Source organism: Nycticebus coucang, chromosome 18 (assembly GCF_027406575.1).
Source record: "Nycticebus coucang isolate mNycCou1 chromosome 18, mNycCou1.pri, whole genome shotgun sequence".
NCBI classification, from domain to species: domain Eukaryota; kingdom Metazoa; phylum Chordata; class Mammalia; order Primates; family Lorisidae; genus Nycticebus; species Nycticebus coucang.
In genome coordinates, this window is record NC_069797.1 from 72,157,629 (window position 1) to 72,185,086 (window position 27,458).

Here is a 27,458-nt window from a genome sequence, read left to right on the forward strand (position 1 = left end):
TGGGGGGGGAGGAGCAACTGGGGGCTTCTGGGAGAGAGGACCTCTCTGGAGGGTGGCCTGCGCTTTCGCCTGTTTACTGCTGAAGCGCCGGGCGCCGTATAAAAGCCAAGCCACACTTTCAATAAATTAAATTATTTCATAATAGTATGATGCAAGTATTTGAGTTAATTCTTGTGAGGCAACAATTGAAAAAAAGGGGAGACCAGTCAGGCAGTGGCGCAGACGGCCTGCCGCGGCTCCCAGGCCCGGGTTGTGGGGGGACTCTGGTGGGCTTGCTGCAGGGGCTTCCTGGTCCTCTGAGGTGAGCCGGCTGCCGTGCGGCGGGTTTCGGAGGGCGGGGCTGCTCTTTGCCCCCATTCTGGGTCCGAGGGAGGCTATCCCGAGGCGAGAGACAAGTGGACCAGGGGCCGAGGCCAGGCGGAGGGGCTTCCTGGACCCGCTGGGTGAACTCCCGGCCCCGTCGTGGGGCTGCGGGGAAGCTGACCCGCGACCTGAGAGCTGCTCGGCAATCCCTGTCCACCCGGCTAGAAGCAACAAGACAGTTTTCAGCAAAAGGAGGGGTGTGGAGAGGAGGGCAGGCCAGGTAACGCCCTGGGAGGAGTCGGCTGGAGAGCTTCGGTAGTGAAAGCGAAGTTTAACGTAAACCGTGAGATCTGTCTTGTGCTCAGAAGGCTGGTGAAGTCATAACTCGCTGCCTTCCCGAACGTCTTAGGAGAGCTGCCAAGCGGATAACCAGTTACTGTATTTGTATTTGGTTCACTAGCGCGCCACCTTTACTCACTGGGTGTGACATCGAGTTACTTCTCTGTGTCTTACACAGGCTGACATTGAAGTTCATTCTGTCAAACTCAGGAACGATGATTGGGAAGCATGGAGATCCAAGAAAAACAACTACAAAATTAATATCCTAGAAGAACTCGGGTAAGAAAACAGGCACCCACATTGAGCCGTCACCATATATTATAAATGTACAGAGATCATTACAGTAGGATTAAGTATGAGGTGGCATACGTTAGGCAGAAACGTCTAACAAGAGGTCTCAAGTTCTTTCTAAAGTTATTGGCCAAAGCCCTTTGCACTGGCTTCATTTGTGTGTAATTTTGTGAATAAACGGTCTCTAGCTTTCGTCATATTGCCAGTGTGTGCTCCAAACAAAGTAAGAATAAATAATGTAGTCTACTGGCAGAGAGCAGCTTAGTCTTGCATAAGTTCATGCAGGATAAGGTAGGTTGGTTGCTTTGATAAATGAATTGGCTAAGATTTTATCTATTTATATTTTGTAAATAATTTCAAAATTTGCTTTAAAAAATTTTTTTAAACAGCTTTATTGGTGTAAAATTCACATGCCATAAAATTACTTAAGTATACAGTTTGAGTTCAAAGTTTGCTTTTTGGGCTGGGTGTGGTATCTCATCCCTGTAATCCTAGCATTAAAGCAAGATGGGCGGATTGCTTGAGCTCAGGAGTTCAAGACCAGTCTGAGCAAGAACAAGACCCTGTCTCTAGTAAAAATAGAAAAATTAGCTGGGGTAGTGGCGAACACCCTGTAGTCCCAGCTACTCAGAAGGCTGAGGCAACGGGATTGCTTAAGCCCAAGAGTTTGAGGTTGCTGTGAGCTGTGAAGCCATGGCGCTGTACCTAGGGTGACAGAATAAGACTGTCTCAAAAACAGAAAAAGCAAAGTTTACTTTTTGATCTAGATGTATTAATGGTCAGAAGATATTCTCAGTCATAGTATTGAATAATAATATTTGCATGTTTGTATCTAGGGATAATTCATTCAACAAATACTGTATGCCAGGCTCAGTGCTAGATTTTGAGAATACAGCTGTACACAGGATAGATATATCCCCTGCCCATTGTAACCGTGTAAAATAAAAGTATAAAAAAGTAAACAGCTTCCAACTTTGGAATTGTTTGGAATAAAACATTTTCTTTTCCCCCACTCTACAGAATGGCACAGAGCTGCAAATGATACATGGTATAAATGTTGTAAAATTTCTTATATATCTTTAACAAAGATGTCAAAACAAATTTGCCAATAATCCATTTTACTACAAACTATATATGTATAACCAGAAGCTTGGTGCCATGTTCCCTCTTTTTATTTGTTTGTGCTTTGCACATGCATTTTATATATGTATGTGTATATATATGAATACTATTTTTTTGAGACAGAGTCTCACTGTGTCACCCTCGGTAGGACTCACAGCAACCTGAAACTCTTGGACTTAAGTGATTCTCTTGCCTCTGCCTCCCAGTAGCTGGGACTACAGGCCACAATGCCCAGCTGTTTTTTTGTTATTGTTTAGCAGGCTATGTTCGAACCCACCAGCCCCCGTGCATGTAGCCGGTGCCCTAAACACTGAGCTATAGGCGCCGAGCCTAAAGCTTCATTTCTCATGCTTAGATTATACCTCCAATATTTCCTTCTTGCCTAGAGCTTTTCTTCGAGCCTAGAGCTTCATTTCTCATGCTTAGATTATAGCTCCAATATTTCCTTCTTGCATCCCAGTGGATTTTCTATATATCCTTTTGGAAACCTGTGTTCTAATTAGAAACCTTTGGATCCTGGCCTGAGTATTTTCTTCCTTACCATGCTGTCCTTGAATGATGTGTTTAAAGGTTTTTAAATAATTTCTTTATATTCATGTGATATTTATTGATGTGCTGTAAGCTTTAATAGCAAACATTTGTCCTGACTGGCATTTGGGCGTGTTTCCTTTGGCTCACTATTTGACATGGGCTTGCTCACCTCCTTGTTAGGGATGTTGCAAAATCTCTTCATTGTCTTTTGTATTGATGGATTCCAAGAATACTTTTAAAAATGTGAACTATCAAGCTTAGATAGAGCTAGGAATATTTATCTTAAAACCAAACTATAGGATGGGCGCAGTGGCTCACACCTGTAATCCCAGCACTCTGGGAGGCTGAGGTGGGCGGATTGCTTGAGCTCAGGAGTTCTAGACCAGCCTGAGCCGGCACAAGACCTCATCTCTAAAAATAGCTAGGCGTTGGTTGTGGCTGGTGCCTGTAGTCCCAGCTACTTGGGAGGCTGAGGCAAGAGAATCGCTTAAGCTCAAGAATTGGAGGTTGCTGTGAGCTGTGATGCCAAGGCACTCTACCAGTGGTAACAAGGTAAAGATTTTGTCTCCAAAAAAAAAAAAAAGGAATGGACGAAAACAAATTTTTTAAAAGGTTCCTTTAACCAAGCTTCTTCCAAATTAATTTAAAAGGTATGACACTGCTGGGTGCAGTAGCTTCTGCCTGTAATCCTAACATTCTGGGAGTCCAAGATGGCAGGTGGATTGCCTGAGGTCAGGAGTTCAAGACCAGCTTGAGCCAGAGCAAGACTTCATCTCTTAAAAAAAAAAAATAGCCGGGTGTTGTGTCAGGCACCTGTAGTCCCAGCTACTTGGGACTACAAGAGTTAAGAGAGTCACTTAAGCCCAAGAGTTAGAGGTTGTTGTGAGCTGTGATGCCAGAGCACTCTACCGAGGGTGACAAAATAAAACTCTGTCTCCAAATAAAATAAATAAAAGGTAATGACATGTAAATAAAATACTGGTATTTTCTTTTTTTTTTTTTTTTTTTTAAATATTGGTATTTTCTCTGTGCTTCTCATAACCTCATGTTTACCTCTTTCAGGAAGAAAATGAGTGATACTCCACCCAGAATGGAATTGTGTCCTTATTGTAAGAAGCCGTTTAAACGATTAAAATCCCACTTGCCATACTGTAAGATGGCAGGACCAGCCACATCTGCTGATAGAAAGGCTTATGAGTCCAACCCAGGTACACTCCCACGTGCTAAAAAATTGAAAGGGCCAATCAAAGATTTAATGAAAGCTAAACGGCTGGAGTTAGAGACAGAAAGTGAGAAAAGAAATTCTAAATTGATAATGGACAAACCAGAACAGACAGTTCAGTCCTTTCCACTACCAGCTGCTGGTTTGGAAAGATCAGGTACTACAGAGGCAGAAAAAGACATCAAGAATCAAATTCAGCTCTCCTCCAAAATGTTAAAAAAGTCTGAAACAAAGACTACTTTCCAAGGAGAAACCAAGAGTCACTTTTATTCACCAGAGAATACCTCTCCTAAGAGAGAACTTGCCAGAGATTTGCCTAAATCAGTGGAAAGCAGATGTAATCCTTCAGAAACTGAAGCATCTTTACTGGTTGGCTCAATGGAACTTTCTTTGTCAAATCAAGAAAGAAAATATTCCTCAGCCATACCTAATAGTGTACAAACCACTTCTGATCTAAAATTGGACAAAATTAATCCCCAAAGACAGGAGCTTCTAGTAAAATTACTAGATGTGCCTATTGGGGACAATTACATTTCTCCAAAGAATCTGAGTGATGAAGTTAAAAGAGTAAGAACATCGTTGTTGAACAATGAGAGAGATTCCAAAGGCAGGAATCACCTCTCAGGAACCTCTACTGATGTTAAAGACACTGAAACTCAGGAAAAGGACATAGAATCACTAATGTTAAGTCTTAAAATTAGCTCATTAGGTAACATCCGTGTCATGGAGAACCAAGAAAAAGGACTTAGCCTTGGAGTAGAGATGTGTGGGAGGAAAGGAAATGTAGAGAAAAGTGCCTCTGAGACAGAAATGGAGAAGTGGACTGCCATCAGCAGTGGCTCTGAGAATTTCAAAACTGACGATTCAGCCACAGAGAAGAAATCTGAAGGTGGAGGACATTTAAATTTGTACATTCCAAGGGAGACAACTTACAATGAATTTTTTTCTGTGTCACAGGCAAGTAGTCAAAAAAGTCTTGCCTCTCTGGCTACACAATTTATTCAAGAAGAAAAAGCAGAAGCCAGTGTTCATAATCGAGTCCCTGCTATAAAGGCCTTAATGGAGAATAAGGAGCAAGTTTCTCTGGAGCCCAAATCTGGCTGTCAGTTTCACGAATTGCACGTTGGATACCAACAACCTTTACGTTCAGCCCTGCATCACACATCTAAGGGCCCCTTCCTCAATCATGTTGCGACTGCTGATAGAAAGATACCCAGCTCCATGGGGCTGGAGTGGTTTCCAGAGCTCTATCCTGGTTATCTTGGACTAGGGGTGTTGCCAGGGAAGCCTCAGTATTGGCATGAAGTGGCCCAGAAGCCACAGCTCACCAGTGCCCAGAGGGAAAGACTCTCGCAAGGTAAACAAGCTCATTTTCAAGGGGTACCTAGGTCATCCATAATGGTCTATACCTTTTGAATTTTTAAGGGCCAGAATAATATTTTCACTCATTTAGCTTATTTTTACCTAGGCATTCCAGTGTACTGTACTTAGAATTGTTCTTCAAACATTACCTCCTGCTCCAGAGGTCAGTAGTTGTGGTTTATCACTGTCCCTTTTCCTCCACTAGGAGTTGAAGATGGGGCGATAGCAGGCCGGTAGTACTGATACCAGTTGAGTTTCTACATTGGGAAGAATCATGCCCAGGAGAAATCAGATGGGTGGGGTACTCGAGTTGACATAAAGATTTAAGAATTCAGCTAAATAGAACAAATGCTGTGTTCAAAGTTCAGTTATTACCAGGTTGTATAGGAAACCGGCACCAGGTTTACAGTGAAATGCAATGTCTAGGAATTTAGAGCCAGCAAAGAAGGTATAAACAGACGCCATCTTTGGAATCGATGGTGGGATGCAGTTAAAACTGGCTGGGCAGGGTGGCGCCTGTGGCTCAGTGACTAGGATGCGGCCCCATATACCAAGGGTGGTGGGTTCAAACCTGCCCCTGGCCGAACTGCAACAAAAAAAAAAAAGCAGGGTGTTGTGGCGGGCACCTGTAGTCCCAGCTACTCGGGAGGGCAGGGTAAGAGAATGGCCTGAGCCCAAGAGCTGGGGGTTGCTGTGAACTGTGACATCACGGAACTCTACTGAGGGCGAGAAAGTGAGACTGTCTCTAAAAAAACAACTGGGCAAAGCAGATAGATCAAAGTGGAGGCTCAGGAGATAAACCAGTGAAAGTCAAGGACAAGGAATAGAGGATGTGGCAAAAAAGGTTTAGTAGTCTAGGCACTAGAAAAAGTAAGCCACAGAGATTGAGCTTTAGACATGAGAGATGAGCTAAGAAGGACTTGGGGAGAAAGGGTAGACACAGAAACTGATGCTGATTCTGAATCAATCTCTTTACAAGCTTCCTATTCTGCTGGTGGCTGGAATAGGTTAACAGAGTAGGTCGGAGACCACATAGGAGCCAGGAAGTGCCTGACAGTCATTTCAGAGCCTCAGTTTTGTTTTGTTTGTTTGTTTGTTTTCTGAATCTCACTCATCTTCAGTTATTGGGCTACCTCTCTAGTTAAAATACATAATGTTTCTTCATTTTCCTCTTAAGTTTCTCATTTTTTTAGAAAGATACTCTAGGCTAGAGAAGTGTTAGTGTGAAGTAGCATCCATCTGTCCTGTGTAATGGTCATTCCAGGCTTATTTTGACAGGAGACCTTCAACAACAGAGTAGGTTTGCGCCTGAAAAACTGGTATCATCTCTTCCTAAAAAAGGAGAGTTTTTCCCTCTCTGGAATATTTGCAAGTGGTCACATAATTCACCAAATCCCTATTTGGTCCCCAAAGCATTTCTTCCTTTTGTATTGTAATTGCCCCTCTCATGTGGGTTTCAAAACGGACATCTATAAAGAACATTGCTAACCAAAGCTACGTTTTCTTCAGCTGCCTCGCAGGTATGAGTTTGTCTATAAACAGGCCTGTCGTTTGGATCTTTTTGTGCCAAGTTGTAGTCTCAAGGTCAAGCCCTTTCTCCATAATGAATATAGATTAGCTGTGTTAACATGTGTTGCTTTGTGGTTTTCAAAGTACTTTCATTCATATTTTCTTATTTTGGCCACAAAGCTCTTGAGGGGTGGGCACAGTGATTTTTATCTCTATTTTCCAAATGATGAAACAGGCACAGAGAAGGTAAGTGATTTGTCCAAGTTCATGTTGCCAGTAAATGGTGGGATTGCAAGTAGAACCTGCTCCTGAGGCCAAGTTTAATCCTTTCCTCTAATGGTGTCGTTCAGTTAAGTTTGGCGGAATCTGTAGCTGGAAGTCAGTGGGCTCAGCTGACTGCAGGAGGCGTGCAAGGTTGAGGAGCCACACCGTGCCGGCACTGCGGGGAGTGTGGTTATACACTCATTGTGCACCCTATTTTTTCCCTTAATTTTTCTCCAAGATGAACAGATTTTCTGTTATGCTTTTTTTGGTGTGCTTTCCTTTTTAAGAGACTCACCCTATAAGAGAATTATCTTCTGTATAATTTCTTGGAAGCCAACATGGTTCTTTTTATTGTTACTTAATATAATGATCATTTACACCCACAGCAACTTCTACCACACATGCTCAACATGTCATCAAGTTTTGCTTAATTTGTCCTTTATCCTGACAAAACAAGCCAAGACCAAAAAACTATCAATAGTAGAGCTTGCCTGCCCGTCATTAAAGGAGAAAGTCAGGTGGAAGGAAAATGTGAATGATGTTTCTTCTACTTCAGTTATTTGGGTACTGAACCTAAATAGAAAGTGTCTGCTGGCCAGTAGTGGACCCAGGTGCTAGAAGAGGCTCATGTTCTGTAGGTAGCAGTGACAAGTTGCAGTCCTTTATCATGGTAACCAGTCATGCTTTGCTAACATGACAGCAGGTGACAGAGGACACAGATGACTCACGTTGTGGAGTGTGCGCATGTCAATCCTCAGGGCAGTGTATTCATCGGGCCAAAACTAAGCGGAGGTCCTGCCCTGGAATAGGTTTGACTTTATAATGTGTCGCTGCAGTCCAGTGCAGAGATCATTAATGCACCTATTTAAAATATACTTGTCCTAAAACCTAGCCCTGGGAATCTCTGTCGCTGACTGTTGGGAAAGGGGGTGAGTTTAGATGATCTGTCACAGTGACTTCTGTTTGGAACCATAGTTCCTTTGTTGGAAAGAAGCTCGACTGATATAAGGAGTGTGGAATTCCCGACCTGGCTTACAACCTCCAACTTCTCTCTAAGGAGGCTTTTGGAAGCTGTACACAAAGGTGAGGCTGGAGTTAACTGTTGGGTTCTGTTGCTGGTTGTAGGCATTTGGAGAAGTTTCTCCTTCAGGCTGTTAGAGCAAAGCTAAGGGAAAGGGGGCAATTCTGTTGTCTTTTTAGTCTTCTATTCGTCTATTTTCATTTTGGAGTTTGATGTAATTGAGAGCACCAGAGCTAATATAATAGTAGCTACCACTTAGTGAACGGCTCCCCTTTTTGTTAAAAGACAAGACGGTGTCTCACTGTGTTGCGCAGATGGCGTGCTGGTGGCAGCCTTGGACTCCTGGGCTCCAGTGATCCTTGGTCCCCTGAGCAGCTGAGACTATAGGCACTTACCATGTCTGGCTGATTTTTAAATTTCTTGCAGAAATGGGATCTCACTGTGTTGTCTGGACTGGGCTCAAACTCCTGGCCTCAAGTGACTCTCCCACTTCAGCTTCTCAAAGTGCTGGGATCATAGTCATGAGCCACTGTGCCCAGCCTGGTGGCCTGCCTTTCCCTGGCTCACACTGAGCTTGCCTCCTCCCACAGCCAGGAAGGTGCTTGAGGCTCAGCATCTGCCAGTTGTACGCATGTTAGTCTCCTCCTAGTAGCAATTGTAACCAGACTTCCCCAGAGAAGAGGAACTACTTTGAATTTAGTAAAGTTGAAATCTTTTGCATTTTAGCATTTTTATCTGTTTAAAATGTGTGTGTGGGGCGGTGCCTGTGGCTCAAGGAGTAGGGCGCCGGTCCCATATGCCGGAGGTGGCGGATTCAAACCCAGCCCCGGCCAAAAATCACAAAAAAAAATAAATAAATAAAAAAAATAAAAAAAAAATAAAATGTGTGTGTGTGTGTGTGTGTATGTATATATGTGTGTAAATTTTCTAAATTACACTTCCATGACCAAGGCTAACTGGGGAAACCTGAGTAACTCCCAGATCGCAGCCCGCATTGCGGTTCACACTAATCCTTGGCCCTGTTTCCTTTGGACCAGGCTGGCTGAGGTGCAACACCACCTTCAGGAAGAGCGGGGTCGGCAGCATCACGATGCTCTTCACGGGGTACTTCATCCTGTGCTGTAGCTGGAGTTTCAGGCATCTGAGTAAGTCTTCTGTATTTTTAGCCAAAATTATAAGTCATATTCTGTTACAGGGACCTCCAAGGGGTTCTTTGAATTGCTTTTCCTATTACAATTTTACAGTATCTTCCATGCCCTAGTGAATGAGCTATCCCAGGGAGCTCTCGATTTTTTTTTTTTTTTTTTGTAGAGACAGAGTCTCACTGTACCGCCCTCGGGTAGAGTGCCATGGCGTCACACGGCTCACAGCAACCTCTTAACTCTTGGGCTTATGCGATTCTCTTGCCTCAGCCTCCCGAGCAGCTGGGACTACAGGCGCCGCCACAACACCCGGCTATTTTTTGGTTGCAGTTTGGCCAGGGCTGGGCTTGAACCCGCCACCCTCGGCATATGGGGCTGGCGCCCTACCCACTGAGCCACAGGCGCCGCTGGAGCTCTCGATTTTTATGAGAGGTTTTGGTTATAATGGCCTTTATAAGGTATGACTAGAATTTGCATAATTCCTCTTGACCTTCATTTAATGTTGTCACTGATCTGGTGGTTTTTTGTGTTTTTCCCTCCCTTAATCTGTTTTCCTGCTAGAAGAGAAGGTGCTGTCCTTGGTGCCTTATGAACTCTTTTTTAGCACTGAAACCAAACAGCTTTATACCACAGAGGAGAGGAGGAGGACTAGAACCCAGCTGTCACTCATCAATGTGTCTAAGACGTACAGCATCTTAGTTAATCTACTTTGAGCATTTGAAAACAAATGCCCTTCTAGTTAGGAGTTCTGGCTTGTACTGAGTCCTAACCAGAGGAAAATACCTGAATTTCATTTCTCTTTTAATTCAAGATAGCTTTTTTATTTTTGTGTTTAAGTATCGTATTGCAAAAATATATCCTTATAGTTATAAAGAAAGACATGCTAGGAGGATATCTGACAAGTCTAGTATTTTTCCACAATTAAAAAAGAAAAAGCCCAGTTTCAGTGTAAGGATACAAGATAACTGAACACCAAAGGCCAATATAATCCACACATTGGCTAATAAGACTTCTTTAAAAAGGTAACAAGACCTGACACTGACTGGATTTGTTTGACTACTCAGTGCCCAGTAAGTGGTGGCAGGTGGAGCCGCAGGAATGAGCTGCACACAAGTCTGCATACTGCCTGGAAGGTGTGGCTGCCAGGGGCGAAAACAGGATGGTTCTGACCAGCCTGCATAAATGGGGCCGCAAACTAAGACTCACTTCTCCCACCAAAAGGGGGCTTTCCTTAAGTTTTACCAGTCCAAAAGGGATTGTGTAGTTGGTGCCTGATAACAGTAGGTAGAGATTTAGAAGCTGTGATGTTTTTCACATCTCTAACTTGAGACTAAAGAAAGTGAAGCAGAAACTTCTTCTTGTGCTCAGGACTCTTATTTTTTAATTTATCAAACAAAAATATAACGGAGTGATCTATAGAGGCAAGAGATAGAAACAGTCAGTAGGAGTGGCCTGTTGGATCCTTACATTTATCTCTGTTTATCCAAAGAGCTGCAACGCTGGCGGAAGTAGCGTTGGCCTGGATGTCACTTGGAAAACTGCAAGAGGCGTGCGGTGAAGACAACTGCAGCACATACCTAACAGTGTAAAGTTGTGTTAGGGAAAGGGAGTGAACAGAATGAAATTATTAGAATCTAAAACAAGTCCACAGAAGTAAAGTTTTTATTAATATGGACAGATCTGGTCTGTCTGGATATTTTTGGCTTGCTGTCAGAAGTGAAAGTTAGTGGAAAACAGTTTTGCTTAATCGTAATGTTGTTACTCAAGAACATGTGAAGTTATTCAAGGAGATAGGAAGATGACAGAGTTCCTGAAAGTTAAGAAGCTATTTCTCATTTCTCAGTAAAAACCAGTGTCTCAATTTAAAATTTTTCTCCCTGACATTGTTCTCTAACCCTTAGTGTTTTACAATCATATGTAGGAGATACTGGACTACATGGGCTGCTTCAGGGTAAAATCTGAATTGGCAAAAAATGAGCCCACATCGGGCCCATCCCCTTGCAAATGCTTAGGCTCTTGGGGCCCTGACCAGATAGATCTTTACATGTGTGGGAAACACAAGAGCAAAGGGTGGGCACCTGAGCTCCAGGTAAGCCAAGGAAAAAAACCCTCCAAATACTCCTTACAAGAATTTTTTAAGCTGATTAAAATAAAATAGCACACTAAGTAGAATGTGAAGTCACCTTTTACAGAGGCTTTCCATCATCATCTCTTCCTGGGAACTTCTGAATCCCACCTCTGTCCTTAAGAATTTCCATGAGGATTGGTTTGGGCTGGTGGGCTTTCTGTCTTCTCCTCTTGAAAATACTCAATGTCTCTTTGATTCCTTGACTTCAGCTTTGGCCTGTAGAGAGTAACATGGATACTTAGAACAAACTTTGAGGAACTTAGTCTAAGCAACGTAGGTGGATAAGTGTTTCTCCAGATCCCCTCCATGGTTACACACGTATCACACACACTTTTCTCTCAGCTTTGCTTGTGATATCCTCATGCCAAAATACATGAAATCATCCCCACTTATATCCTGGCTCCTTCAAAACTACAAAAAAGCAGATGTGCTAGTCCACTTATATCCTGGCTCCTTCAAAACTACAAAAAAGCAGATGTGCTAGTCTAAGGCCAACGTGCATTTACTTACACACTGTTTCCTTCGCTGTCCTCAAAACTTGAATGCTGCATCCAGAGCTTTATCTCCCTTTCCCATTCCCGATCCTTTGCCCCTGTCTAATTATCCCTTGTGGGAGTAATTTAAGTCTGCAAAAAATTCTCATGGTTAAGGAAAACGTATTTGTTAATATATCTACATCTTTTAGAATTCTCTGTAAGGAAAAAATTACGGTTGAGGGAAAGAGTTCTGAATTTGTTATTTTAGCTTAATATTAATGAGAACTGCATTGGAACCCCAAGATAGTCTCTTCACTTTTGAAAAGGCTTTATGCCCATTCCCTGTAACGCCTTTTAAGAGAGACACTTAGGAATTCTCTCTGCACCTCTTCATTTGCCCTTACTCAAGATCGGGACCTCTCAGGGTGAGAATGCAGTTGAGAATGGCCTCTCACCAGCCTGCTTTTCCCAGTCCCCACGAGCAGGCGTCAGCAGCCCACCACCTTTCTCTGTAAACATAGTCTTACTGAAACACAGCTCCTTCATAAGTTAAGGGTTTGCTTACACCTTTCAACTACAGCAACATTGAGTAGTTGTAATAGAAACTGTGTGCTCCAAAAAGCTGAAAATACTTACTGTCTGGCCCTTTACAGAAAATGTGTACTGCTCCTGCCCTAGAGGAGTATGGGACCTCCATGTGTTGGCACGGTGGGGACAACTGGGGAGTGCAGCTGGGAAGCGTTCTGGGACTAGGAGGCACATTGACAGGGAGGAAGCCTTACTTCACGTGTCTAGTATCTCAGTGCCCTTGGTTGTGCACGGACTACCCGTAACACATGAGTACCGTAGCAGCACAAAGTGGAGCTAGTCACCCCAAGATTTTTATCAAGAAAAGAATTATTTAATGAGCCATCAGTCCTAACAGGATATCTTCCTCATATTGGCAAGTTTAAGACAAAGGTGAGATCCTTTATTAATAGGAAAAGGCCTTTTTGTTTGACATTGGTTGGTATCAAGAATTCTAATTCACATAAAGTAAGAAAGAACAAAAAAAATCTTAACTTTTTTTTTTTTTCTTTCTTTTTTGGCTTTGCGCTCACAGCTCAGTGGTTAGGGTGCCGGCTACATGCACCAAGGTTGGCGAGTTTGAACCCACCAGGGCCTGCTGAACAACAACAATAAATCATTCATATATACATGTATGTGTGTGTGTATATACATATATACACACACACACATACATACATATATATATATATATATATACACACACATATATAGCTGGGCATTGTGTGGGCGCCTGTGGTCCCAGCTACTTGGGAGGCTGAGGCAAGAGAATCGCTTAAGCCCAAGCATTTGAAGTTGCTGTGATCTGTGACACAATGGCACTCCACTGAGGGTGACATAGTGAGATTCTTGTCTCAAAAAAAAAAAATCTAGGGCGGCCCCATATGCCGAGGGTACTGGGTTCAAACCCAGCACCAGTCAAACTGCAACCAAAAAATAGCCAGGCGTTGTGGCGGGCGCCTGTAGTCCCAGCTGCTCGGGAGGCTGAGGCAAGAGAATCGCGTAAGCCCAGGAGTTAGAGGTTGCTGTGAGCTGTGTGACGCCACGGCACTCTACCCGAGGGCGGTACAGTGAGACTCTGTCTCTACAAAAAAAAAAAAAAAATCTTAACTTTTTAAAATCAGATACTGAGAATTGATTCTTACAGTAATGTGGATGACTTCCAAGAAGTCTTTGGAAATATCTCTCCATCCTGGAGTTATCTGCACATGTCCACAAAGGGAGGAAGGGCGAGTCTTCCTTATCTACTCATTTCTGCCATCTGAGTTGGGAAAATAATTGGAGATCTTTTATCAAGTCCTTTGAGGGTCCCTTCAAAATAGTTTAAGAGAGTTGTTGTGATAAGCTGATAGCTGACAAATCTTTCCCAAAATTTAGATCTAAACAAACTCAGTATGATCCAGAAACATACCTCCTAACTCTGGTTTGCAATGACGATGGAAACTTGCCTTCTGAGTATACGTTTCCTGTTTGCGTCTGCAAATATCCCCATAAGTTCATTTGTACAGCAGCCCCAGTCATGTACATGATAAACAAATTAAAATCTTCATCCAGAAACCATCATGCTTCAGGTGTGAGGCAAGGGTAACTACTCATCTTTTCACAAAGCTGAGAGAAAAAGAATGCCTTTTTTTTTTTTTTTTTTTTTTGTAGAGACAGAGTCTCACTGTACCGCCCTTGGGTAGAGTACCGTGGTGTCACACAGCTCGCAGCCACCTCTAATTCTTGGGCTTACGCGATTCTCTTGCCTCAGCCTCCTGAGCAGCTGGGACTACAGGCGCCCGCCACAACGCCCGGCTATTTTTGTTGTTGTTGTTGCAGTTTGGCCGGGGCTGGGTTTGAACCCGCCACCCTCGGCGTATGGGGCCGGCACCCTACTCACTGAGCCACAGGCGCCGCCCGAAAAAGAATGCCTTTAACGTGATTACATGACTTACATTTTAAATAGGCTTCTTCATTTTGTCTCCTTTTCTTTTTGTTTGTTTTTTTTTGTAGAGACAAAGTCTCACTATACCGCCCTCGGGTAGAGTGCCGTGGCGTCGCACGGCTCACAGCAACCTCTAACTCTTAGGCTTACACGATTCTCCTGCCTCAGCCTCCCGAGCAGCTGGGACTACAGGCGCCCGCCACTACGCCCGGCTATGTTTTTGTTGCCGTTTGGCCGGGGCTGGGTTTGAACCCGCCACCCTCAGCATATGGGTCCGGCGCCCTACTCACTGAGCCACAGGCGCCGCCCCATTTTGTCTCTTAAAATCCTGCTCTCCTCCATCTGTGGCAGTGGCAGGAGCCTCCCTAGGTAAGCAGCAATACTTAAGAGTTTGCCTCTAGCTTGAATTCCTGAACAAGCCACCCTACAATGTGCAGAGAAGTTACAACATGAGACTCCACACATGCTGTCCACACCCACCTGTCCATCCATCCTGCAGAGGAGCTGTGGTGACATGCAAGCTACCTCCATCCTTGAGAAGACTTACACTGGAAGGTTCTGTCACTGTAGATTGGAAGTAGGCATAGGCGTGGCTGAACGCCCTGGCTGGAACTCACACACGGCTTGTGTAGGGTAGATTGAGCCTGGTACTGGTTACTTCAGTTCAGTCCTGAATAATAGTATCTGAATACTGACTGTACTGGGGAAAGTATATTTTTTTCTAATACATTAAAGTATTCAGCTATTAAAATTTAAATCAGATTGTATTATCAGCAGACTGTTTTACATTTAATGGAGAACCCACATTATTACTACCACCACTCTTCCTAATAAATATTTATAAGAAATGGAAAATACTCCTCTGAGCTTATCATTTGCCTCTTCCAGACTTTCACCTATGAAGTAAGTATGTGCCTGGGACCAGAGCCTCCTTTGGACTGCAAATTGGGGATAGTTGTATCTCCTTTGCAGAGATCTGGTGAGATTAGAAGACTTGGATCTGTTCATCCCGGCAAGGTCTAACCTGGTAGGAACTCCAGCCTCTCGTGGCATCCCACTGCAGACAGGTTCCAAATTTGAGCCATACTTAGATCCAGCTAACCTCTGGGTGCTCACTTCATGCCGTGCAGGGTCCTCATGTGCATGTCTCATTTTGTCCTCACAACCCCGTGATAGAGGTGCCGTCTGGCTCATTTTCCAGAATGAGGAAACAGGACTGAGGAGGCCGAGTGATGTACCTACACGGCTCTGCGCTGTTCATCACCCAGCAGCCCGAGGTGGTTTTAGCTGGCATTCCAATCCCCAAGTCTGACTCCTGGGCTACATTCTTTTAGACCACCTTGACCTCTGAGCCTCCAGCTCCAGGCAGGCCAGGCACACACCTGTCTTTACCAAAGGAGAGAGGCTGGTCCTGCCTCATGCTCTTCTCCATCCAAAGTGCTCAGCACTACCTCACCTCCCCAGGATAAACCTCTTTTGTACCATTTATGCCCCATAATACTCCACATAAGGCATAGAATATACTCTTAAATTTAAACAAGCCATACAAGAAAGCAGCTGTCATGCTAAAGAATGTCTGATTTAATTGTCAGTTTGTAGCAGCAGCTGAGGCAGATTGCACAAGAACTGCCACCTGGCACCCAGAGCCATCAGAGGACCCAGGAGCTGAGTAGCGTGTAGTGAACGTGGGTTTCCCATATATGTGAGCATTTGGTTTTACATACATTTTTCTCCTCCATTTTATGGATAATTCATTCTTGCCACAGTCAGTCTGCCTCCCGTCCTGTTAATACATTGCTTGTTCACTTACAGGATAAACCTACACACAGCAGGCTCTTCTGCACCTCACGTTCTGTTTAGGCTGATAGTAGGCCCACCCAGAACGTTGGGAGCAGAGAATCCATAGCGTGGCCATTGAACATCTTCACCAGAAGATCTTCCAGTTTCCCAGACCATAGGTTAGTTTTTGACAACTCCTTACCAGCATAATGCCCTGGGTTTTGACACTGGAAGAGAAAACGTTAATGAGATGACTTTAAAATTCAAATCTCAAGAGAAAAGTTCTAAATTCTCTAGGCAACCATAGGAGATGGCTGGCTTTCTGAGGAACTGGATGCTGCTTGTAAATGAAGCTAAACGAGACCTTGATGTTCATGCCCAGCATCATGATCAGGCTCTGCGCTTTCAAAGACACATAAAATCAAATGTGCAGGAAAGTCAGAGGGTCTGTCTCTCTTAACCTGCCATCCTGATAGGCCTATTCTGCAGAATGAAGAAATCAAAGCTCAGAGCAACTTAGAAGCCATCTTGTCTTTTTTCTTTCTGATACAGCGAAAGATAGAAAAAGAAATCCAAGGTGCTGCGGTTCTTCCCTTTACCAAACTCTGTCCCCTCCCCCAGTCTTGAAGTCATTATGTCTAGGCAGTAGAAGAAGAAACGCAAGATGACTTTCATTTAAAGAAATGGTCTTACCTGACTAAAAATGTGAATAGAGTTAGGTTGTTAAGACTTAACATGTTGTAACCTTTGGTTTACCGGAATCACCCCATTCTCTCTTAAAACCCCAGTGCAGTTTTCTTGCATGCTACAGAAAAGGAATTGCATCCTCCAGCTCTCAGGTCACCCCTCGCCTCCCAGCCCTGCCAGCTCCTCTGCCCACCTGTTGGCACAGGCCCTGCTCTTGTGCCTCAAGCTCCAGGCAGGAGAACAGGTGCCCCTGGGCCCTGTCCTGTGGGTGAAGGAGCAGGCACTCTGTCACGGAAGGGGGCTTGGGAGCTTCCCCAGCAGACACAAGAGGTGCTGAATCCCAGGGCAGGTTCACAAGCTGCAGATAAAGCAAAGTTGAGGGGAAACCCCTACTGCAGGTAGGTCCTCTGTGGAAACGGCAGCTTTATGCTGAGGCCTGGGCATCAGCCACGCATCCAGGGTAAAACCAGGGTTCAAAATGCCTTTAGTTACAGTTTTAATTACCAGAAGCAGACCTCTAGATGAAAGTTAGAAAGGGGGGCGGCGCCTGTGGCTCAGTGAGTTGGGCGCCAGCCCCATATGCCGAGGGTGGCGGGTTCAAACCCAGCCCCGGCCAAACTGCAACAAAAAAATAGCCGGGTGTTGTGGCGGGTGCCTGTAGTCCCAGGAGGCTGAGGCAAGAGAATCATGTAAGCCCAGGAGTTAGAGGTTGCTGTGAGCCGTGTGACGCCACGGCACTCTACTGAGGGCAATAAAATGAGACTCTATCTCTACAAAAAAAAAAAAAAAAAGAAAGAAAGTTAGAAAGGGGCTTATAAATTCCTGGCAGTCCAGCATATTGCCTCCCCACCTTAAAGGCCCCTCAGAGCCTACAGGGGCCACCTTCGCCCACCAGCCACTGCCCTCCCAAGTTCAGTAGCTGCCCCAGCATCTGTGCTTCTGTTTGGCCTCCAAATGGGTGCCCAACATTCAGTCACCCAGACCAGAAATCAGCACATTTTTTTCTGTAAGTGACCAAATAGTAATATATTTATTTCCAAATAACAAATATTTTAAACTCTGGGCCATTAAGTCTCTGTGGTAACCACTCAACTCTGCCACTGTAATCTCCAGAACAGCTATGGCAACATGTAAATAAAAACAGCTCTTTATGAGCATTGGAATTAACATTTTCACTCATTACATAATGTTCTTTTGATTATTTTCCTCCCAACATTTTAAGAACCATTCTTCCCAGCTGTAGGCAGTGGCCACACTCGGCCCGCAGGCCGTGGTCTGTTGATGCCTGATGTCAGCTGTCATCAGCGCGTGCCATCCACGGAGAGAGCACGTCTCCATAGGGACTAGTGCATCCATTCCCACCGGGAGTGGGCACATTGCTCCAGCAGGGCTGGCCTTGATTCAGATAACCAACTTTGGGCCTCAAGCAATCCTGAGCTGGGCCCTGTTTTCTTTCAACACACACACCATGGGTCTCTCCATGCCAAGGAGAAGGAAGGGAGAAGGGGCTGGTGAGCTGAGAAGTCCCACCCAGAGCAGGGAGTGCAGAGGCGGAGAGCAGGCAGGGAGGCCCACCACATGCTCTGTGCGCAGGAGGAGCATAAAGGGACAGGCCCGTCAGCACCTGCCTGCCCGCACTCACCTTCAGGTAACTCCAGTTGAATGAAAGATTCATCTTGGGACTGGGAAGTGTAGAGAGAGATGATCACAGTGGCTCTTAGCCTCCCGCCACTGTTTGTTGGCATGCTCTTCCGCAGCCCACTGCAGACTTCATATTTCAGAAGCCTTCAGGGAAGGAGTCCTCCCCAAGCCAAGGAGTGAGGGAGAATTGCAGAGGACTGGGGGCAAATGGGTGTTAAAAGTTACTCTTGTTTCTAGAACAGTTTGTGAAAAGATCTACACCCACCCCAGCATGAGTGCTCTTTAGGAGGGTGGTTAGAGTTCAGTGCTGCCAGCAGCACTGAGGTCACCAGGGACAGGCAGCAGCGCAAGGGACACACCATGCGCAGAAGCTTTCCAGACAGTGTTCCTCCAGGGGCCGGTGAGGGCATGGAAGGATCCAGATCCATAAGGCCAGGCCCGGGACTCCGGCGGGGAGTGGGTAATTGGAGAATCAAACTCACTGAGCAGGGCGGTGCCTGTGGCTCAAAGGGGTAGGGGCACCGGCCCCATATGCTGGAGGTAGCTGGTTCAAACCTAGCCCTGGCCAAAAACTGCAAAAAACAAAACAAAACAAAACAAACTCACTGAGCAAATTGGCACCTGGGTCCCTCAGGGCAGAAGCTGACTAAGTAATTGAAACACATTATTCCGGGGACATGGCAGTATTTACAGAGGGGACCTGCTGGGAAAGAGAAAATGACCAGAAGGCTCTGCTTTAGCAGGAGAAAGCTTCCTGAGAAGGGTGGGGTGTAGAAATCGCCCCATCCTCTCCATAGCGCCCTGAAACCCCTACTCTGGCCCTGAGACTGAGATGGGGAAGGGAAGGGAACTTCAGAGTGTATTGGAACAGGTGTCAGTTGGCAAGTCCTGAAATTGCGAGGGTCGGAAGGGTCACTGACATGCTGTGTCTTGGACTTACATGGATATGGACTTGACTTTGCTGCCTCTTGTTTATTTAGCTGTTGAAGGCTAACCCTACAATCCTACTGACCCTCCTTCAGCCATGCTCCCCTCTACAGGCCCCCAAACCAGCAGTGCTAAGAACTCAGAACAACGTAGCTGAAGGGTGAACCCAGGTGCCTAGGGCACAGGGACCCTGGCAGGGGAACCTGCCTCCTAGGTTTGACTGGCAGAAAACTGGCCAAACATAGGATATGCTCTAGTGAAACTCAGGTCCCCCCAGGTGGGTAAAAGGAACAGAGAAGAGAGCTCAGAGAAGGAACAGAGCATGTCCTGTAGGCCAGACCCTGTGCCAAGGCCTTCCCAGGCTTAAGTCACTTGTTCAAGGTCAGGTAGCCATACACACCCAAGATAAGATTTGAATCCACATAAACCTGCCCAGAGAAGCCCAGGGTGTCACAGCAGCCTAGGCAGGACTGCAGAAAGGCTTTCTCTTGGGACTTCAGTGTGGATACCTCATCAGGGAAACGGCCTCTCCCTCCCCCCACCACTACTGTGCTCTGTGTCTGACAAGGCCTCACCATTCTTGCAGAAACCTTGGTCAGACCAAGGACAGTCCTGTGACCTGAAGGCTGGCTTCACATGGAAGAAGGGACACTCCTTATTGTTGCAGTCACCTAAAAATTCCAGCCTTCTTGTACGTAAGTGGGCTCCTCATCATGGTTACCTCCACCTCCCAAACAGGTTTGATCTTGCCCTTCACGTGCTTATAAGCTACTGGCTTTTCTACTGTCACCAGCAGTTTTTTGAAGATAGCAAGATACGCCGGATCCTTCCTGCAATCTAAGAAGAGTGAATCCCAGTAATATATGCTAAGCGGGGCATGGGTGTGAATGTGCAAATCCAGGAGAGCTGGGGCAGGACCACGTATGCAGAAGGAAGCTCCTTAGAGGCTCCTGGTGAGGAAAGAATGAAGAGACCTATGACATTAAATGGAGAAGTTGCCATGCACTGTGACTAAGGCCTTCTGTTCCTCTCTGCTGCAAAACCTATACAGCTTCCAGAGCCTAGTGGGGGCCAGTTCCTTCTGAAATGGAAATGCCAAGAAATGCAAAGTTCTGTGTCAAGTTGGCACAGGGATAAAAATAAACACCAAGGGACACCTGCTGTATACTAAGCCAGTGCTGTAATCTCTGGATTAGACCAAGTCTCCTAAAAGGAGCCAGCCCTGCAGCACAGGTGACCCAGGAGTGGTTTTAGGAACCCTCTTAGATTTTTCTTAGGACGGAAGATCTGAAGGACGCATCGGGAAGATTCATCCCAGTTTCCCTTCATTCAAGTTGAGAATTTATGGATGTCTCCAACTTTATCCTCTCTAAAGTCTACAACTCAGTACTTTTTCAAAGCTCAAAGGAGATCCATGGTGTCTTTTCCACTGGTTTCCATACTGCTCCAAAGAGATCATTTTATCTGCTGGGCTTCTGCAGGGCAAGGTTTCCCCTGAAGGGTTTAAAACCACTGTTCCTCCCAGCCCTCTCATTTCACAAATGTGGATACCCATGTTCAGAAATGGGAAAGGTCACATGCACTCTCACTTGGCTTCCTCACTTTGGTGGAGGGTGTATGTATTTGCTCATCACCATCATGTAGTCCTGGGCAGAGTGCTGACTCTGGGCGTGAATCTCCCAAGTCTTCCAGTGTTCAATCCAGATCCACTGGCTCCCTGGAGATAATGGGAGGCCATCTATACACCTGCCTTTGTGCTAGAGACCCCAGCACGTCGCTGCATTCCTCAGCTGGCCAGCAGGTGGCAGAAGCACCCTTCAGTCAGTCCTTTGGCGCTGTCCACTACTTGCTGAAGACCCTGGATAGACATCTGGGTCCCTTCAACCTCCCTTTCCCACTCCCACACCTCCCCAAAATACCTTAATAAATGAAACAATTAGCATCCGATAAGAATGATAATTACTTGGATAATGATATTACAAAGAAATATTCATTCATTTACTATAAGATCAGAACCATATGTTACATATTGTGACCATCAGTTTATGTGTCTGTCCCCCACTAACCAGAGGTATTTAAGGGCAGAAGAGGACCTGCCCTTGCTCCTGTATTAATTCCTTATAGCTTCTTATCCCCCAAACAAATCCAAGTAAGGGTTACTAAGAGAATAACTAAGAGGTGTTTTAAAATAAAAGAATTATATTTGGGCAATGGCCTTGGGGAGTGAGGCTCCAGATAAATTTGTCACTCTTTCAAGGAAAGCATGGGGAAGCCCTTAGGAACTGCCATACCCTCCCCTCCCGGAGCAGGCAGGACACAGAGTGTTGGCCCAGGAGGGGTGTCTACTGGTCTAGAGTATGCTTTGCTTCCTTCCCATGTTCCCAGACCCCTCCCTTAGGCACTAATGGGGACAGCTGCCTGGGGGTGGAGGCCTGAAGTTGGCTCAAGCCTCATCTGGAAGCCAAGCCTCCTAAGCCAGGGGTGTCCTGGGGGATCTGCCCAGTTTCTCTTTGCAGGTCAGTCTGTTTGGAACACAGTTTGAAAACCACTGGACTAAATAGCCAGGCGTTGTGGCAGGCGCCTGTAGTCCCAGCTACTCGGGAGACTGAGGCAAGAGAATCGCATAAGCCCAAGAGTTAGAGGTTGCTGTGAGCTGTGTGACGCCACGGCACTCTACCCGAGGGCAGTACAGTGAGACTCTGTCTCTACAAAAAAAAAAAAAGTGAGACTGTCTCTACAAAAAAAAGAAAAAAGAAAACCACTGGACTAGTTAATCCTTAATGCTCCTTTCAGCTCTGGTAAGCATTAAGCTGTAGGATTTTATTGGGAAGGATGAGACCTGAGGCATATCCACAGATTCCATTCTTTTCTTTTTTTTTTTTTTTTGTAGAGACAGAGTCTCACTTTATGGCCCTCGGTAGAGTGCCGTGGCCTCACACAGCTCACAGCAACCTCCAACTCCTGGGCTTAAGCAATTCTCTTGCCTCAGCCTCCCGAGTAGCTGGGACTACAGGCGCCTGCCACAACGCCCGGCTATTTTTTGGTTGCAGTTCAGCCGGGGCTGGGTTTGAACCTGCCACCCTCGGTATATGGGGCCGGTGCCTTACTGACTGAGCCACAGGTGCCGCCCAACACAGATTCCATTCTTAAATGAGGAGAGGGTTGCTGCAACTCCTTCCTCAGTAGCCCCTTGGTTAAAAGGACAAAATGAGGACTTGAGGCCAGAAGGGAGGTCACATGGTACTGCCCCAGACCTGACTGCACAGGACAACTTTAGGGCTAGACTTCTGAACTTTGTGGGTCTGTTTACAGTTACCTTTTATTTCCAACAAGTGATGCTAGTATTTCATTTATGCAGATGAAAAGTTTTATTCTAAAATACATGTAAGAGTTAAAATAGCAAGACAGTTGAAAGAGCAGACAGTGCGACTGGGGCTTTATGGGCACAGCAGGCATTGTGAAGGCGGCTCCCAAACAAATCCAAGTAAGGAAGGCACTAATCTGCACCCCCTGGGCCATTCGAGATTATTTCCCAACAGTCAGTCTGGGTGTGTGATTAGCCAGGACTGGGGAAGGCAACAGCCCCCCTTCCCTTTGGTGTGTTTGCTGATCCTGGTGGAGCAGGGAAGGGCAGAGCTCCTGGGGTACAGGTCCATTTCTTAGAGGGATGGAGGAGGAGGCACTTGGGGCTCAGGCAGGCCTAGCTGGCCTCCTGGAACATGCCCAGCCTCCTTTGGGTCCCCCGCTGAAAACCTCTCTCCCATCTCACAACTGCATTACTGCCTCTGGAGTGAGGGCAGAGCCTGGAAGGGACCTTACCGAACTTGGAGTAGAAAGAGCACTGGGGCGTCCTGGCAATGTTATACTGGTGCAGGAACTCGCAGTGGTGGCCCTTCTTGCACAGTCCCCGTAGCCAGTGCTTACACACCACCACAAGGGGCAGAGCTTCCCTGGAGGCTCCATCACCCACGGCCGGGCCCAGCTCAGCCCTCCAGGGAACCCTCAGAAGGTGCTGGAGCTCAGTCCTTAGTGGACCTTCCTTTGCCTGGACCCCAGTGGGGGCCATAACTGGGGTTCGAGGACCATGAAGGGCAAGCTATTGTCTTGACAGGCCACTGTTCCTGTGGACACTCCTTTGTCCACCTGTCCCCTCTGCCTGCTGTGCCCTTTTCTGAAGGGCAAACACCAGGAAGCCCCAGGCATGGGACAGCTGCCGCCAGGTGGTCCAACAGCACCTAACATCCCCCTCTCCTCCCTCCAGAGAGCAGGCTGGGTGCTCCAGCCCTCAGTGCCCAGCCGGCCTTGCCCTTGCATGCAGCAAGTGCTCAGTAAAGCCCTGTTGATTTCATGTCATTTTTAAAAAAGGCTATGCTTTCTGAAGGAGGAAGGGGTGGGGAAAGGAAGAGCAGAGAGAGGGCAGGAGGGGGGTGGGGCCTTGGTGTATGTCACACCTTTTGGGGGCAACACACGATTGCAAGCGGGACCTTGCCTAACAAATGCAATCAGTGTAACCTGGTTTACTGTACCCTCAATAAATCCTCAACAATAAAAAAGAAAAAATGGTTATGCTTTCTAATTCCAGAGACCTAACCAAGTGACTTGAGAGCCAACTTTGTACACCCAGTTTCTAAGTTTCTAAGCAGCACCAGCCTCGTGTGTGACCAAGTCTCTGATAGAATTTGAGGGGTGGGGAAAGTGTTCTCTTTAACTCCCCCTACCTTCCATCCCAGGCCTTTGATTAGCCGGGTTCTGACTTTCCACAACCACAGTCTTACTTCTTTGCAAGGGGGTATCACTAGTACTACTGGGCTAAAAGGTGGATGGGCCAAGCTGAGGACACACCACTCAGTTCACCATCAAGCCGGGGTGGGGGGAGGAGGGTGCTGGCTACACGGAGCTTTGGGTGATCAATGAGCTCTTCGCCCTTCTCACCCTGTCTCTAGGGCTGGCCCCAAAACAAACAAGGCAGGTGGGCAAACATGGCTCCAGGTCCCCCTGCAGCCTCCCAGAGACAGAATCATTCAGATCCCAAGTTCAGGCCCTAAACTCATCCTCTTGGCAGATTTTCTTAACTTAGACCTAAGGCAGGATTCGGGGGGGCTGGGGACCCCTGAAATCTGAGGCAAGTGGTTTTTTTTCAACTATGTATTTCAGAGGTCCATAAACCAAAAGTTGAGAAACCCTGAATTTGAGTTGAGTCTCCCCCAGAATGACTGCTTCTGGGGAGCGGGTGTTACTTGCCAACACTGGGGTAGAAGTAAAAGATGCTTTGGGTGGCACTTCAAAGACGGTGGCCAGAGCTACCTTAGGCCACAAAGGATGAATGGGACAACTGACCAGTTTCTATACTCAGAGGAGACAACTAGGGAAGAAAGCGGCCTCTCTCCTAACTGGGAGGAAGGGGAGGGAGTGAAGACTCGGGAGCCTCCGGGAACGATCCTAGACGCCCCCACCCCAGCAAGGCAGCCGTAGTTACAGATGCCCCTGAGACCGAGAAGTCTTTGTGAGAGGTGGGCTGCTTGGTGGACCCACCCACGTGTCCTTCCTCGACCTGTAAGTCTAAAATTTGGCCCCATCCCAACTTCCCCTTCACAGGTGCAAATTGGACACTTTATCCCAGGCCAGGCCCACCCCCTGAGCCCAGGCCCACTAACTTACCTTTTTTACACAGCCCTTTAGCAAAGAAGTTGCACACAGCTGAGCCTGATTCTGGAGGGAAAGGGAAGAAAGGAGAAGGCAGCTTCCTCGGGGCTGGTGGCTGTCTGTCCTCTGTGGGGAGGGCCTCGCCTCTCCATCACGAGTCCCACCTAAAACTCCCCCATGCTCAGGCCTGTGGGACCCTCTAAATCTAGGCCCTTTGGTGGTCTCTCCAACCCCCCGAGCCAGCCTCCAGGCCTCAACATTACACTTAAGCTCTGAAACGGAGGAGGAGGCGGGGGTCGAGCCCAGCCTGGGGGCTTGGGAGGCCCACATGGCTTCTCTCAATCTGCCTCTCTGGGTCTCTCCTCAGTCTGAAAAATGGGTTACCCAGCAGCCATAGGAAAGAAAGACAGAAAGAAGGGAGCCCCATCAGGGAGCAGAACGGAGAGTCCTGCGGAGAAGGCTGGGGACAGCTGGCAACCCTGCCCCACTCACTGTCCAAGACCTGGAAAGGCCGGAGCCCAGCGTCCTTTTGCATTTCAACTTCCTTCTGGAAGGTGAAAGTAAACTCTTCCACCCCTGCAATGACCTCTTGCATCTTCCATGTCCTGCTGGGGCTGCTAAGAAGCAGCTAGCGCCCCTGCAGGTGGACCCTATATAGCTCCTTGGCAGCCCTTAAGGGGCCAGGGTCTGACATGTCTCCCTTGGTCCTGGGATGCCAGTGGCCAGGTAACGGCAGGTGACTCTGCAGCCTGGGCTGTGCAGGAGTGGGGCTGGGGCTGCCTCACCCTGCGCAGGAGCAGGTGCAGAGCCCCGGGGTCCCTCACCCCCACACTGTGTACTTAAGTCCCACCCCGATGGAGAGGGATTAGCAAAGGCCCACACACGCTAATCCTTGCAGGTCACCAGACAGGAACACGGCATGTGCTCAGACATTACCACACTGGGGCTCATGCTTTCACACGAAGACAGCCACAGGTTAGCAAATTCAGAGTTGCATAAACCAACCACAGCAAGGCTGTTCCAATTCTGCCAGAGCTTGCGGGCCAGAGGGCATGGGGTGCAGAGAGAGGAAGCCCCCCTCCTAGCCACCCCATTTCTTCCCATAGAATCCCAGCCAACCCCTCCCTCTAGGACCCCCTGATACCCCTTTTCTGGCCTGAGTGACAGGCCCGGGAATGAGCTCTTCATGGGAGAGAGGGGAAAGGAATGAAGTCCAGAGAAATCGGAAATAGTCGGATGAATAGCCCTTTGTTTACTTCGTACACAGTGGCAAGCTTGGATGGAGGGCGGAACCAACCCAAGGCCGGGTTGGCCTCCCAACCAGGATGCCACTAGGCCACCCTAGCGACTCCCCACCCCTGAGAAAGTGCTTTGTGAAATCTCTATGCAAATGTTGTTTTATTATTATTACACCACCCCTGCCTGCAGGGCTGCGGACATCTGAAAATGCTTTCAAAGCAGCATTTTCGGATTCTAATCAGACAAGTCTCCCTCTCCCTGCTCTGGCCCCAAATTGGCGTCGCCTCCAACTGGAGCTGCTGTGCTCAGAGTGACATTGGCCTTGGATGTCCTCTCTCCTTCCTGGGTGCCGGGACCCAGCTAGAAGAGGCCGAAGGCCGGGTCCTACTTGACTGAGCCTGCTGGCTTTTGTTTTCTGTGGCTGTGGTTCCTGTTCTTTTGAACTCCAGATCAGAAAAGAAAATAGCTGTAAGAGGGAGACACCTGGAGCCAGGGCAGGTCTGGGACGGGCCCTCCCAGAAGCTCTGACTACATTCTCTGGGGGAGGCAGAGCTCCAGGGCTGTGAGGGGGTGGAGACAGGGGTCCTTCGGGCAGCAGCCTCACTTCTCTTGGCCTTATTCCTGTGCACTGATTAGTTGTCCCGAGAATACATTCATCTGTCAACAAATACAGGCTCGGTGGCGGCTTGCAGCTGCCTGGCAGGGCAGGCCTCCCAATGAGGAAATCAAGGCCCAGAGAGGCCAAGGGCAGGGGCTTGGAGGGGACAATGATGGTGTTCAAACCCAGGTCTCTGCTGAGATTCTTCCAGGAGCATCCCCTGGGCTGGGCCCACGTCTCTGCCTTGAGATGGCAAGTGGGGGACGCAACCATAGGGTACAAGAGAGTTATGGGGGGCAGGGAAAGCTCTCAGAGGAGTCTGGCGATGATGGGGAGAGAATGTTCCAGAGGAGGGAACAAGCAGCACAAAGGCATGGCCGTGGGGCGACATGAACGCTGAGAACATGGTGGGTGGGGGGTGGCTTGGCAGAAGCCAGGCTAGAGGAGGGGAGTGGAAGGGGACAAGACTGGAGAGCTGAAAGGGGACCTCTTGGGAGCCCACAGCCCTTGGAATAGATGCCCTGGGGACACAGACTGAGGTGCTCTCTGGGACTCTGGTGGCCTCTAGGAGCTCACAGATGAGGGGTGAACAGGAAGGAGACCCCCAGCTGCTCTCCCTGCTGAGGTCCTGCCTTCCACCTGGGTTCCCTGTCCCACCTCCACACGCCAGCGGAAGGTGGATTCCCTGTTCCTGGTGGTTCATTATTAGTTTGGTGAAAGAACATGGTGGCGGCCCTGCG

The 27,458-nt window shown here is 47.3% G+C and overlaps 2 protein-coding genes across 7 annotated transcripts; one reads left to right on the forward strand and one right to left on the reverse strand.

The window, feature by feature from the left end:
- Nucleotides 1-70: 70 nt before the first annotated feature.
- On the forward strand, nucleotides 71-16,292 carry C18H17orf80 (chromosome 18 C17orf80 homolog). 6 transcript variants are annotated; one of them, XM_053568001.1, is made up of 5 exons: nucleotides 71-301; nucleotides 821-921; nucleotides 3,649-5,165; nucleotides 7,919-8,026; nucleotides 9,002-9,367. In XM_053568001.1, the coding sequence occupies exons 3-5, from the start codon at nucleotides 3,656-3,658 to the stop codon at nucleotides 9,223-9,225; spliced, it is 1,842 nt and encodes a 613-aa protein (XP_053423976.1). In that variant the 5' UTR covers nucleotides 71-301; nucleotides 821-921; nucleotides 3,649-3,655; the 3' UTR covers nucleotides 9,226-9,367. The 6 variants fall into 6 exon arrangements, with proteins under 6 accessions (XP_053423976.1, XP_053423977.1, XP_053423978.1 ...); XM_053568002.1 differs by lacking the exon at nucleotides 71-301 and adding an exon at nucleotides 14,273-16,292 and having other exon boundaries at nucleotides 336-921; nucleotides 9,002-9,109; XM_053568003.1 differs by lacking the exon at nucleotides 71-301 and adding an exon at nucleotides 10,596-11,640 and having other exon boundaries at nucleotides 336-921; nucleotides 9,002-9,109.
- Nucleotides 16,293-18,776: 2,484 nt separating this feature from the next.
- CPSF4L (cleavage and polyadenylation specific factor 4 like) lies at nucleotides 18,777-25,476 on the reverse strand. Its single transcript, XM_053570781.1, has 5 exons — nucleotides 25,374-25,476; nucleotides 24,870-24,947; nucleotides 23,058-23,306; nucleotides 19,814-19,909; nucleotides 18,777-19,011 (listed from the first exon to the last, which is right to left on the reverse strand). The coding sequence occupies exons 1-5, from the start codon at nucleotides 25,474-25,476 to the stop codon at nucleotides 18,914-18,916; spliced, it is 624 nt and encodes a 207-aa protein (XP_053426756.1). The 3' UTR covers nucleotides 18,777-18,913.
- Between the last annotated feature and the right edge of the window lie 1,982 nt (nucleotides 25,477-27,458).